Below are 13,021 nucleotides of genomic sequence, written 5' to 3'. Positions count from 1 at the left end.
GGAGAGAAAGGAAACTACATCAAGCTTTCTTTGTTGAAGGCTCATATATTCCTTTTTTGAGCTATTATACAACTTTGCTTTTTATAATTACCTATACTATTCATATACTACTATGCAGGTAAGAATATTATGTAATTAAGGGGAGGGAACTTCTTTCCAAGAATGGTTCATTCAATTTGCTTTGTTACTTTAGGTCTCATTCCTTCCTCTCGTTGCAAGCTTTGCTGTGACATTTACCCTCTCTCAATACAGCTTTTGGCGCTAGGCACTTCACATGGAATCTCTTTCTTTGTCCAGCATCAATGGATAAGACAAATATCAAAATTGTATTTCATCCCACATATCAACTAGAGGAAAGGTGAATGCATAACACTGAAAATAACAGGAACTGTTTTACTCAGTGTTTTTTTTTTTTTTTTTTTTTTACAGTATCCTCAAAGGGCTGTTATCTATCAAAATCAGCTGTGAAAATTTTTAAAGATAGACTCCTGGGCCCTAACCTAGACCCACTAAATCAGAGATTTGGGGGACATAGCTTGGATTCTTGATTTTTTTAAGTTTTATAAGTAATTCTTCATTTTTTGTTCATTGCAACAAATATGCATTGAGTTCTTATAATTGAGTGTTAAGTACCAGGACTAAGTATTAATTTAGAGGTACAAAAAAACACATCATCTCTTGCCTTTAAATTATGCATATCTAATATCTATTGAGAGAAATAGATACTTCTAAAAGCACACAAAGATAAAAAGCACAAATTGTAATAACAAACAATTATTGATATGAAAGGAAAAGCAAAGGGTCGGACTAGAAATTATTATAGGGTGGGGCAGAGGGAAGTAGTTTAGATTCCAAATCCCTAAGAGGGTCAGGGAAGGCTTCAGATGAGATTGGGTGTGTTCAGGGTGGTATGGCCATAGGCAGGCTGGGGAAGGCTTCTATAAGAAAGTGACATTTTAGCAGATGCCTGAAGGAAGAATTGAAGTCAGAGTGAAGATAAAAGTGCGTCACATAGAAGGAATGTCATAGACAGGAAAAATGTGTGTCTTTGGGAAACTGAAAAAGGGGAAACAGCCACACCTTGATGAGGGGACCAAGTGGCACGAGATGAGGCAGGGAACATAGACAAGGGCTTCCTTGCCTAACAACTGCTGGCTTAATAAAGCAAATGTGTGATGATGGATACAGGCTGTCTGGGAAAAATAAGTAGGAAATATGAGCTTTCTTGGAGCATCATCCTTTGCTTCAGTAGAAAGCACAGAGTTAGGCTTCCAATTCTGACTAAAGCCATTGACAACAGGGAAAAGGCAACCTTAGGAATTCTCCTCTCTGTCCGGGGTCCCGTGGGCACTATGATGGAGCTCATGAGATGCAGATGAGAAGTCCAAGGCTGAATCCGGGGCACATTCACTCAGGAGAGCTGAGGTCACCAGTCACTGAGGTCATCCAGTGCATTCCCGACAGCATAGGCTCATTCCAAGCTAGTTCTGCAAAGGAGCAGAAAATGAACTCTTGGAAGCAAAGCAAGCACTCCCACTTTAGCGGAATAATCGAATTTAACTCTTAGAAGTCCCCCTACCCTTTTCTAAGGGTAATAATCATAAGTATAATTTATGAAGTGCCTTCTGTGTATGTGGCAGCATATACTACTTTTGATTCTCCCTGCAAACCTGGTAGGAAAATATTATTCCCTTTATGAAGATGAAACTGAGGCTCAGCAAGATTAAGCAGTTTGCCTAAGACCTCATAGCCATTAAGTAGAAGACATTGGGTTCAAGTTTCAATCTATGAACCCAACATTTTTAATACTATATACCATTCTCTTTTTGTATTAATTTCCTATTGCTGCTGTAACAAATTTCCACAAACTTAGTGGCTTAAGACAACAGAAATGTATTCTCTTCCAGTTCTGGAGGCCGACATCTAAAATAGATCCATAGGGCTGTGTTCCTTGTGGAGGCTCCAGGGGAGCAGGGGTTTTCTTGCTCTTTCCAGCTTCCAGGGGCTGCTTCCATCCTTTGGCTCATGGCCTCCTTCCTCTACCTTCCAAACCAGCACCATAGTGTCTCTGAATATCCTTCTTCTGTCTCCTTTCACCCTCTTGCCTCCCTTTTATAAGGACCCTTGTGATCACATTTAAGGTCCACCTAGATAACCCAGGATAATCTGCCCATCTCAAGATTCTTAATCACATCCGCAAAGCCCTTTAACCATTACAGGTAACAATCACAGGCTTCAGGGATCAGAACATGGATATCTCTGAAAGGTCCTTACTTAGCCTACCACAGCTTCCCATATAGATTCTCAAAATTTTAGCTGAGCCTAATAAGGGAGTTCATTACCATTAGGGTCCGGTTTAGTAGCAAGTGCTTCCTTTAAGTGAAAAGGTGAAAGTTGTCCACTTAATAAGGAAAGAAAAACATTGTATGTTGAAGTTGCTAAGACCTAAGGTAAGAAGGAATCTTCTATCGATGAAATTGTGAAGAAGGAAAAATAAATTTGTGCTAGTTTTGCTGTCGCACTTCAAACTGCAAAAGTTACAACCACAGTGCATGCTAAGTGCTTAGCTAAGAGGGGAAAGGCATTAAATTTGTGGGCGGAAGAGGTGAACAGAAATGTGTTCTAATTGACAGCTATCAGGTTTGGTACTATCTGAGGTTTTGGGTATCAGCTAATGTCTTGGAACATGTCCCCCACAGATAAGTGGGTGACTACTGTATATTCAAAATAAGCATTTATATACTGGGGAGTAAATCTCCCATGTTATTTATGTTTTATTTGTCCCACAAATAAAGTAAACAAAGTAGAATTTTAGGCAAGATTCATTTCTAGAGGCAGAGATATTTTATTATAATAAAGAAGGTTGCTCTACCATAACATATAGCAATTTAAATTTTTATAATCCTAATAACCTCAAAATATGTAAAATAAAAGATGGACAACATTATAAAAAGAAATAGACAAATGTACAATAAATAAAATATTTTAACACAACTCATTTAGTATCTAGTAAGACAAGTACTCCCCCCAAAATCAGTAAAGTATCTAGAAGATTTGAATAAATATTAACAGATTGGATTCACTGACTGATCTTGTTACAAGAAAGAATTATACATGATGATGGGAGAGAGGAAGCCACAGCACAGGCACTTACTGATTAACTAAATTTTGAAGCTGTGAAATGCACCTTATCCTTTAGTGAAAGATGATATAAATAGCTTAGTTGCCTTCAAACTGGCAGAGACTTTTTGAATGGATGGATGCTGATTTTTTAAAAAGGAGCCCATTTCTGAGGCATCTTTTAAAGCAGGGGTCCTCAACCCCTGGGCCATAGACTGATACTGTCCAGTGGCCTGTTAGGAAATGGGCAGAACAGTAGGAGGTGAGCAGCCAAGCATTACTGCCTGAGCTCCACCTCCTGTCAGATCAGTGGCAGCATTAGATTCTCATAGGAGCAGAAACCCTATTGTGAACGGTGCATATGAGGGATCTAGGTTGCATGCTCCCTATGAGAATCTAATGACTGATGATCTGAGTGGAGCAGTTCCATCTCAAAACCATTCCCCTGCACCCTCCATTCACGGAAAAATTGTCTTCCACAAAACCAGTCCCAGGTGCTAAAAAGGGACTACTGTTGTAAAGGAATAAGTCCCTTTGCTATTATTATTGTTATTAAGATGGAATCTTGCTCTGTCACCCAGGCTGGAGTGCAGTGGCACAGTCTTGGCTCACTGCAACATCTGCCTCCTGGGTTCAAGCAATTCTCCTGCCTCAGCCTCCCAAGTAGCTGTGCACAGGCATTTGTACAGGCAAGTGCAATCATGCTCTGCTAACTTTTTGTATTTTGGGAGAGGCAGTGTTTCACCATGTTGGCCAGCCTGGTCTCAAACTCCTGACCTCAAGAGATCCACCCACCTTGGCCTCTGAAAGTGCTGAAATTACAGGCCTGAGCCACCACTCCTGCACCCCTTGGCTATTATTGAAGTGTTCTTTTTCTTTTTTGATCACATCTATGAAGTATATTGGAGAGAAAGAGAAGGTAGAATGGGAATTTCAACAGGGTCACGGTGGCTCACTCCTATAATCCCAACACTTTGGGAGGCCAAAGTGGGTAGATGACCTGAGGTCAGGAGTCGAGACCAGCCTGGCCAACATGGTAAAACCCCGTCTCCACTAAAAATACGAAAATTAGCCAGGTGTGGTGGTGGGCACCTGTAATCCCAGCTACTCAGGAAGCTGAGGTAGGGACAATTGCTTGAACCCAAGAGGCGGAGGTTGCAGTGAGCCAAGATAGCGCCACTGCACTCCAGCCTGGGTGATGGAGCCAGTCTCCATCTCAAAAAAGAAAAAAAAAAGTATGGTAATTTCTCCATTAACTTTGATGCTGCTATGGTCTTGATCTCCAGGTCAATGCAATGCCCCAGAATGGCTTCCATTTGCCAGGCCTACCAACCTAACTGATGAGTTTGAGTTTCCCATTGGGACATATCTGAACTATGAATGCCGCCCTGGTTATTATGGAAGACCGTTTTCTATCATCTGCCTAAAAAACTCAGTCTGGACTGGTGCTAAGGACAGGTGCAGACGTAAGTAACTCTGGAGTGGGAACCCCCCTGTTAGTCAAACATCTGTAAGATCTGATTCAATTTGTTCAAATTTTGTAACTGAGTTGCATATGACAATTAGTTTGCCAAGGTGCAATACATATGAGAATTATTCTTGTAGATCATACCTTGTTACTGCTTTGAGTTCCTGGCGCCTTCATTACAAGTTTATTTCATGAGAAACAGTCATTGCAGGACATGATTGAGGGAAAATCCCCATTCACTGGGGGTCTCCCATTTTCATGACTAAAATTAAGTAATGAATGACTTGGGACAAGAAAGAGAAGTGGATTAAATAACTAAAAGATGTGACAATCTTGGGCTTTGAGATCTTTGGATTATACCAGTTGAATTGAATTACAGATAATAACAAAGTTCACATTTTTCTGGGAGGCATAATATGGGGATGAAACAGATCTGAAAGGAAAGTTTTTTTAGAAAGGGAGCTGATCCTGAGGCGGTCTGGTGAGTTTCCTCAAGGTAGCAAAATCTGTGGAACCATCAGAACTGCGTGTGTTCCTCAGTAAGCTACAGGCAGGTTGAGACCCTATGTACTAAAAAAAGTTTTTAGTTTACTCTACTTGGCTCCAAAATTCTGTTTCTTTCCCGTAGGTAAATCATGTCGTAATCCTCCAGATCCTGTGAATGGCATGGTGCATGTGATCAAAGACATCCAATTCGGATCCCAAATTAAATATTCTTGTACTAAAGGGTGAGTTGGCATCTCTTGAACCAACATCTCTTGGTTCAAGAGTTCTAACACAGCCATACTACCTTCTAGTCACATCTCAGAAAGGACAACTCAACTATTACCATCTGCTCTTTAACGGCTTCAACACAGATGTTTAGCTCCTGACTGAAATGAGCAAAGGTATGACAAGATCGGGGGGAAATCATCTGTATCCTTGCTGGAAACCAAGGCAGAGCATATATGAAAAGTGTGGCATTCATTGGGTGGGAAGGAAGAAAATGGGGGAAGAGTATAGTCAAAGCACACAAACAGCCTTAACGCAGAGGGGACATTGCTGGAAGAAAGGGAAGGCCATTGAGTAACTGTGTGAGAGAAATCTTAATGGTCATAGCACAAGTAGTTTGCTAGGGCTGCTGTAACAGAGTACTCCAAAACGGGTGGCTTAACACAAATGAAGTTCTGTTCCGGAGGCTGAAAGTGCAAAATCAAGGTGTTGGCAGAGCCATGCTCCCCTCTAAAACCTGTAAGGATGGATCCTTCTTTGCTTCTTCCAGCTTCTGGAGCCCCAGGCCTTCCTTGGCGTGTGGCAGCAGAACTGCCCTTTCTGTCTCTGTCCTCACAAGGCCGTCTTCCCTCTGGGTCTGTGTCCTCACATGCTGTTCTCCTGTCTGTGTATGGCTGTGTCGAAAGTGCTCTCTTTTAATAAGGACACCAATCATAATGGATTAGCGCCCACATTAACGACCTCATCTTAACTGGATTGCCTCTCCAAAGACCATATTTCCAAATAAGATCACATTAATAAGCACTGGGGATTAAGACATCAATATATTTCGGGGTAAGGGGGACACAATTCTCATTCATTGCTGGTAGGAATGCAAAATGGTACCATGACTTGGAAAGATAATTTGGCAGTTTTTTATAAAACTAAACATACTCTTACCATGTTATCCAGCAGTTATCCTTCTTGGCATTTATCCAAAGGAATTGAAAACTCATGTTCACACCAAAAAAAAAAAAAAGAAATCTGCACACAGATGTTTATAACAGCTTTATTCATAATTGCCAAAACTTGGAAGCAATCAAGATGTCCTTTAGCAAGGGAATGGATAAACTGTGGTACATCCATACAATAGAATATTATTCAATACCAAAAAGAAATGAGCTATCAAGCCATGAAGAGACGTAGAGGAACCTTAAATAGTGAACCTTTTTTCACCATCACTAAGTGAAAGAAGCCAATCTGAAAAGGCTACATAACATATGATTCCAACTATATGCCATTCTGGAAAAGGCAAAACTATGGAGACAGTGAAAATATCAGTGGTTGTCAGGGGTTAGGGAAGGAGGGGATGAATCGGAAGAGCACAGAGGATTTTGAGGGTAGTGAAACTACTCTGTATGATGCCATAACAGTAGGTACATGTCATAATAAATTTATCCGAAGTCATATAGTGTACAATACCAAGAGTGGACCCTAACATAAACTATGGACTTGGGGTGGCCATGATGTGTCAGTGTAGGTTCCTCAATTGCGAAAAACGTACCACCCTGGTGAAAGATGTTTATAATAGGGGAGGCTATCCATGTATAGGGGCAGGGAGTACATAGGAAATCTCTGTATCTTCTGTTCATTATTGCTGTGAACCAAAAACTGTGCTAAAACACAAAGTCTATTTTTTAAAACTGCATAGACATAAATACATGGGCATGTGTGCATAAACAGACACGCACACAAATAAGTGCAGGTAAAACAGGAAATTTGAACAAAATTTGTGGATTATAACTGTATCAATATCTTAATGTTGATGTTGCACTACTGTTTTGCAAAATGTTATTATTAGGGGAAAATTGAGTAAATAGTACCTGGGATCTCTCTGTACTATTCCCTGCATGTGAATCTGATTATCTCAGAGTAAAAAGTTTTTTTTTTTTTTTAAAGTTCCTACTAAATTTCCAAGGGGATCGGCTTCCCCTCAGATCACTATCCCTTTTCAGGGAGCAATAAAGTAATCTTCCTTGGAATGTAGCAATCTGTAACCAATCAAAATGCTGTAACTATGCATGGTCCCATATGGAAAATATAATCCTGCTAAAATTTCTCTGTCTCTGCCTATGTAAGTGATACCTTACGTCCTCCACTTTGGAGTGCTGACCCCATTCATTTGGAGTTGGTGTCTTCCAGTTGGCTACCCTTAACCTTTGTGCTCAAATAAACTCTATCCTTAAATATATTTTCTGAATCTCATTATTTAAGGTTGAAAACGTGCTAACCTAAATAATTCACAGGATTTGTTTTTTATTCTCATTTTTTCCTAACCTATCCACCTGGTTCAAGGCACATAGATTAAGAAGGAAAATGGAAATGGGACTAATATCCCAGGCTTCACTGTCCCTCTTCGGGGCCCTGGGGAGGAGACTCCCAAAAGTCTAGACATGTTCACCCACATCCTGTATGTGGTTTCTGGAAACGAAATGATCATGGCTTTTCCTGAACCATGGCTTAACTTTGTGAATCCACAACTCTCTCTTCCCCAGGAGATCCAAAAAGGTAGGGTAGGATGTAAAGGCTTCAATCTGTTCAAATGGATATGAGACTCCCTGGCTCCCCTTACAATAAGTAGCATGGATTTTGTCTCTCTGCCTTACTTCCTCACAAACATTCTGAATGAGAAGTGTTCAAACCACTATTTGTTCAATTGCTTAATCTACTTTGGGACACAAGTTTAATAAATTAAAATATTCTTCTATCTGTTCCCCTTGATCAGTGAACATAAAGTTATCTTTTCACTCATATTTAAAATGTTCAGTATTATAACACTGAACAATAGTATGGAGGAAAAAAAATGCCAACTTAAGTTTGAACTTGCTTCACCATTCCTATCCCAACCCCCATGATTAGAAAATCAAAAAGAACACTTTGAGAAATAACCTCAGTGGGGTCAAAAGCCAGAGGAGCCTCCAGGATCCCTTGTTCCTAAGACAAACAGGCAGGAGGAGGTGCACATATAGGATTGCAGCTCTTCTTCACTTCATTTGTTCACATACTTCATACTTGTGTTTATGTCTGTTGGCAGTGCAATAGAAAATGATTTCATTTTTGGTGGTATACTAGAAGGCATTAAAAAACAAAATAAGGCCAGGTGTGCTGGCTGTAATCCCAGCACTTTGGGAGGCTGAGGTGGGTGGATTACCTGAAGTCAGGAATTCAAGAACAGCCTGGTCAATGTGGTGAAGCCTGTTTCTACTAAAAATGCAAAAATCAGCCAAGTGTGGTGGCAGGCACCTGTAGTCCCAGCAGCTAAGGAGGCTGAGGCAGGAGAATCTCTTGAATCAGGGAGGTGGAGGTTGCAGTGAGCCAAGATGGCACCATTGCACTCCAGCCTTGGCGACAAGAGTGAAAATCTGTCTCAAAAAAAAAGAACAACAACAGCAACAACAACAAAAATCCCAAATGATATTGAAGTCATTAATAATTACATCATAATCACTAGTATAATGTAATAGTGCATCAAGTATCTTCAAAAGCACCCACTGTTGTCTCACTATTTATTTGATCTCCATTTGTCACTGTTTTGTTGTTTGAATAAAGCTTTATGTTGCCAGGTTTTCTTACATACTCATAAAGCAAAGTTCTCAGCTATACCAATAACCATGACTGTTATTTGACATTGCTTCATTCCTTCATGTATAGTACTATCAAGTTTGACCCTACCCTCACTATGACTAGTTTCACCCAACCATCTATCACAACAGAGAGTCTAACGTGAAGTAAAATAAATGTCATAAATTATTCCAAATTTATGGCACACTGTGAACAGTTTGAGACATACTAATTGAGAATTGCTGACTTTAATATTTTAAGTATAAAATGAGTGTTCAATTCTTTTTGATCAGCCTGGATTTCCTTTGGTTCTAGTTATGAATCCCCTTCCTTCCTTCCTTCCTTCCTTCCTTCCTTCCTTCCTTCCTTCCTTCCTTCCTCCCTTCCTTCCTTTCCTTCTTTCCTTCTTTGCTTTCTTTCTTTCCTTTTTACTTTCTTTTTTTTTTTGATACAAGGTCTTGCTTTGTTGCCCAGGCTGGAGTGCAGTGGCATGATCAGCACTCACTGCAGCCTCAACCTCCCTGACTCAAGCGATCTTCATGCCTCAGCCTCCTGAGTAGCTAGGACTACAGGAATGTGCCACCATGCCTGGCTTTTTTATAAATTTTTTGTACAGACAGCGTCTCACTATATTGCCCAGGCTGGTCTCGAACTCCTGAGCTCAAGCAATCCTCTTGCCCCAGCCCCCCAAAGTGCTAGAATTACAGGGGTGAGCCACTGTGAAGGGCCTACTTTGGACTTCTTTAATGAATCTTATTGATAAAAGCCCATCCATGCATCCATGCATCCATACTTTTAAGGCAAAGAAATACATACAACAGGACTGTATACACACATTTACATGTATATATATGACAGCTTCCCTGCACTCAAGAACTTTGTGCTATCTTTTAAAAAATGAAATTTATAGGAAAAACTACAATTCATCTTAGATTTGCATAAAAAAGTGTCATAAGGTAATAAAGAAGAGAAAGCTCATCCAATTGAGAAGGTATGAAAAAGAAAGTCAAAAAGTCCCAAGAAGAATGTGAAACTTGGGAAAGTGATAGATAGTCCTTTGATGAGTGTAAAATGTCCCTCTGAATCCTATAAGAGTGTAATCTCTGGAAGTAGTAATTTAATTGGGTAGTTGACCTGTGTCTTTAGAATGTAATATTCCTTATTTTTTGCCTCTAGATACCGACTCATTGGTTCCTCGTCTGCCACATGCATCATCTCAGGTGATACTGTCATTTGGGATAATGAAACACCTATTTGTGACAGTGAGTTGAAATATCCCTTCCTATTTCTTTTACCGACACATTCGAATTTTTCTCTGGAATAATAAAAATCTTAACTGAATTCCTTCTGTGCAATCTGTCCTTCACACGGCTGAAGACTGCGGTAATGTTCTCGAATATTCCTATGGGGTTCCTGGCAACTCTTTAAGTTCTTCCTTATCCTGGGATGTGTCTTTTCTAATTCCAGAAGTTTAAATACATAAAAGCCTTCAAACTTGATTTTACTTCAATAAACTTGAAATTATGTTGGTTCTACCACCTCCAGTATAATAATCATCCTGCTTGGCAAATCAGTAAAGATTTTAAAAATTGATACTCTTCAAGGTTAGCGAAGCTGTGGAAGAACCTGGACTCTCATGTACCACGAGATCAACACATCCTCTTGAAAGGCCCCATGCACTATAAACCTCAGAAGTGGGCATGTATTTTAACCTACTTCTTAAAATTTATACTTAGGAAATAATCACACACTTTTTAAAGTAGTTTGGTATAAACTTTTCATTGCAGCATTATTTATATTAGTTAAAATGTTAGAGTAACCTAAATATTTTAAACTATGGTTTGGAAATAATCTACTAGTAGGAAAAAGATGTGTTCAAATGACCATTATAAAGAATTCCCTAAGAAACATAAAATAGCTATGCAGAATGAAAATAAGTATATCCATACACTGGCATGGTATTCAGCCATAAAAAATGACAGCATAAAGAAGCACTTAATGACTAGAAAGAGATGTGTTTTATGTGGAAAAAGAATCAGATGAACGGCATATATGGCAAGATCTCACTTTATTAAAAAATAATACACCTATGTAGTGAGGGCCAGGCTGAGGCTGAGAGAAATACAGTGTATAACATCTTTGTCTTACTCTTCTCTTTGGATAACTGGACTCCTTTGCTTTTCTTCTTGGTATTTAAAAATGTTACTTTTACTAGAAAGTTTACGAGCTTCAGAATCTAAGTTTACAAATGACATTGGTCACACATTTATTGCTGTTTATCCACTTTAAGAAACAGTTTTGCTATTTTGTAAAACAAATTGGGAAACCTTCCATCTTATTTGAAATCTGTAATAAACATGGAATTGGAATAGGAATTTTCCTGGAAATATGAAAAAGATTAGCAAAATAGAGAAAACAAAAAATATAATAATACACCTATACCTGTATCTATTTTTTATCTCTGTTTCTAGTTCTATAACCTCTCTGTATCCAAATCCTGGTAAATGGCTTCAAGTCTTCTTGGAAAAGGCTAGGGGAAGATTTACAATACACGCTTTTGACTGCGTAGCATGGTGCTTCCTCAAAAGAATCCAGTCTCCCATCCGTTGGTGCTGCTCTGGGTCTATAAACTATTCAAGTCTAGGAATTGTTGATGAACAATGAACTTCTTTTGCAATAATTCAAGTCAGACTTCTATTCACTTGACCTAAATCTCTTACACTTATACAAATCAAGTAACACTTTAGTCGGCTATCCGTCTACTTTGGTTTTAGAGACTCCATGATCAATTAGCCCAATAACAATGTCCTCTTCAATAAAATCATTCTGATTGCTGTTTCAGCTCAAATATGCATTACAAGAACCCCCATTGTCTCTGGCAATTAAGTGCTGCCACTTGGACTCTGTCACCCTGAGCTCCTTTGGTCCCCAAGTGAATTCAGAGAATCCAGTTCAATGGCAACAGTTCCCATTGTCATTCCTGGCCTACAGAGAATGAACTGTTGCAGAGGATGCTGAAACTCCCCATGTGAATGTATTTCTCAAGCCTCTGGTAAAAGGTCTGTCTTCTGAACCCTCTACTCCTGCACTGTGCCTCACCAGCTCTATCCAAGGATACAACTTTCAGAGTGGAATGGCTGTTGCTTAACTTCTGCCTCTCAAATATCAGGCTAATTTCTCATGCTATAACCCTAGTCCAGAACCATACAGAGAAAGTAAGTCTGGAAAACTTAATTCCAAATTGGCCTGGTTGACATGGTGCCAAACCACCAAATAATTATAATTTTATTTAACTCTTTGTCTTCTTTTCTTTCTTTCCTTCCCTCCCTCCCTCCTTTCCTCCCTCCCTCCCTCCCTTCCTTCCTTCCCTCTTTCCTTATTTTCTTTCTTCTTTACCACGCTGGCTAGGACCACCAGTATAACATTGAACATTGGTAGCAATAGATGTCATCCTTGTCTTGTTCCGCATCTCAAAGTTAAAGTTTAAAACATTTCACCATTAAGCTGGTGTTTACTGTAGGCTTTTTGTAGATAACCATTTTTGAAATAAGGAAATTATCTTATATTCTTCATTGCTAAAAAATTTTTGTCTTTGAATCATGTTGAAGTTTATCAAACACTTTAGTTACATATATTGATGTAATCATATCTGTTTCTCTTTTTCTGTTAATGCAACAAATTGTTTTGAGTACATTTTTGAAAGGCAGATGATTTTAAATTTCAATTTTACATTCTTAAAATAATTCAACTCAGTCATAATAATCATTTTTATATATGGCAAATATGCTTTTATGATATATTCTAGATGTTTCTATTAAAATATAATTCATGTATCATAAAAGTTACCTTTCTAAATTATACAATTTAGTGGTGTTTAGTATATTCACAAAGTTGTGTGTTATGGTCTGAACGTTTGAGTCCACCCCAAATCCATATGTTGAAATCCTTACCCCTAAAGTGATGACATTAGGAATTGAGGCCTTTGAAAGATGATTAGTGCATGAGAGCAGAGCCATCACGAATGGGATTAGCGTCCTAATAAAAGAGGCCCGGAAGAGCTCCTTTGGCCCTCCCACCATGGGAGGAGATGCTGAATCTGCCAGTGGTGGTCTTGAACTCCCC

The 13,021-nt window shown here is 39.1% G+C and overlaps 1 protein-coding gene across 1 annotated transcript in view; it reads left to right on the top strand.

Annotated features, from left to right (window-relative positions):
* Positions 1–13,021, top strand: part of CR1 (complement component 3b/4b receptor 1) — a 124,015-nt gene that overhangs the window by 5,257 nt on the left and 105,737 nt on the right. The window contains exons 2-4 of the mRNA NM_001193675.1: positions 4,407–4,586; positions 5,217–5,316; positions 10,076–10,161. Of these exons, the coding sequence (NP_001180604.1) occupies positions 4,407–4,586; positions 5,217–5,316; positions 10,076–10,161 (366 nt within the window). The remainder of the gene's footprint in view (positions 1–4,406; positions 4,587–5,216; positions 5,317–10,075; positions 10,162–13,021) is intronic.

This window comes from Pan troglodytes, chromosome 1 (assembly GCF_028858775.2).
Source record: "Pan troglodytes isolate AG18354 chromosome 1, NHGRI_mPanTro3-v2.0_pri, whole genome shotgun sequence".
NCBI lineage: Eukaryota > Metazoa > Chordata > Mammalia > Primates > Hominidae > Pan > Pan troglodytes.
This window is presented reverse-complemented; position numbering and strand designations above follow the sequence as displayed.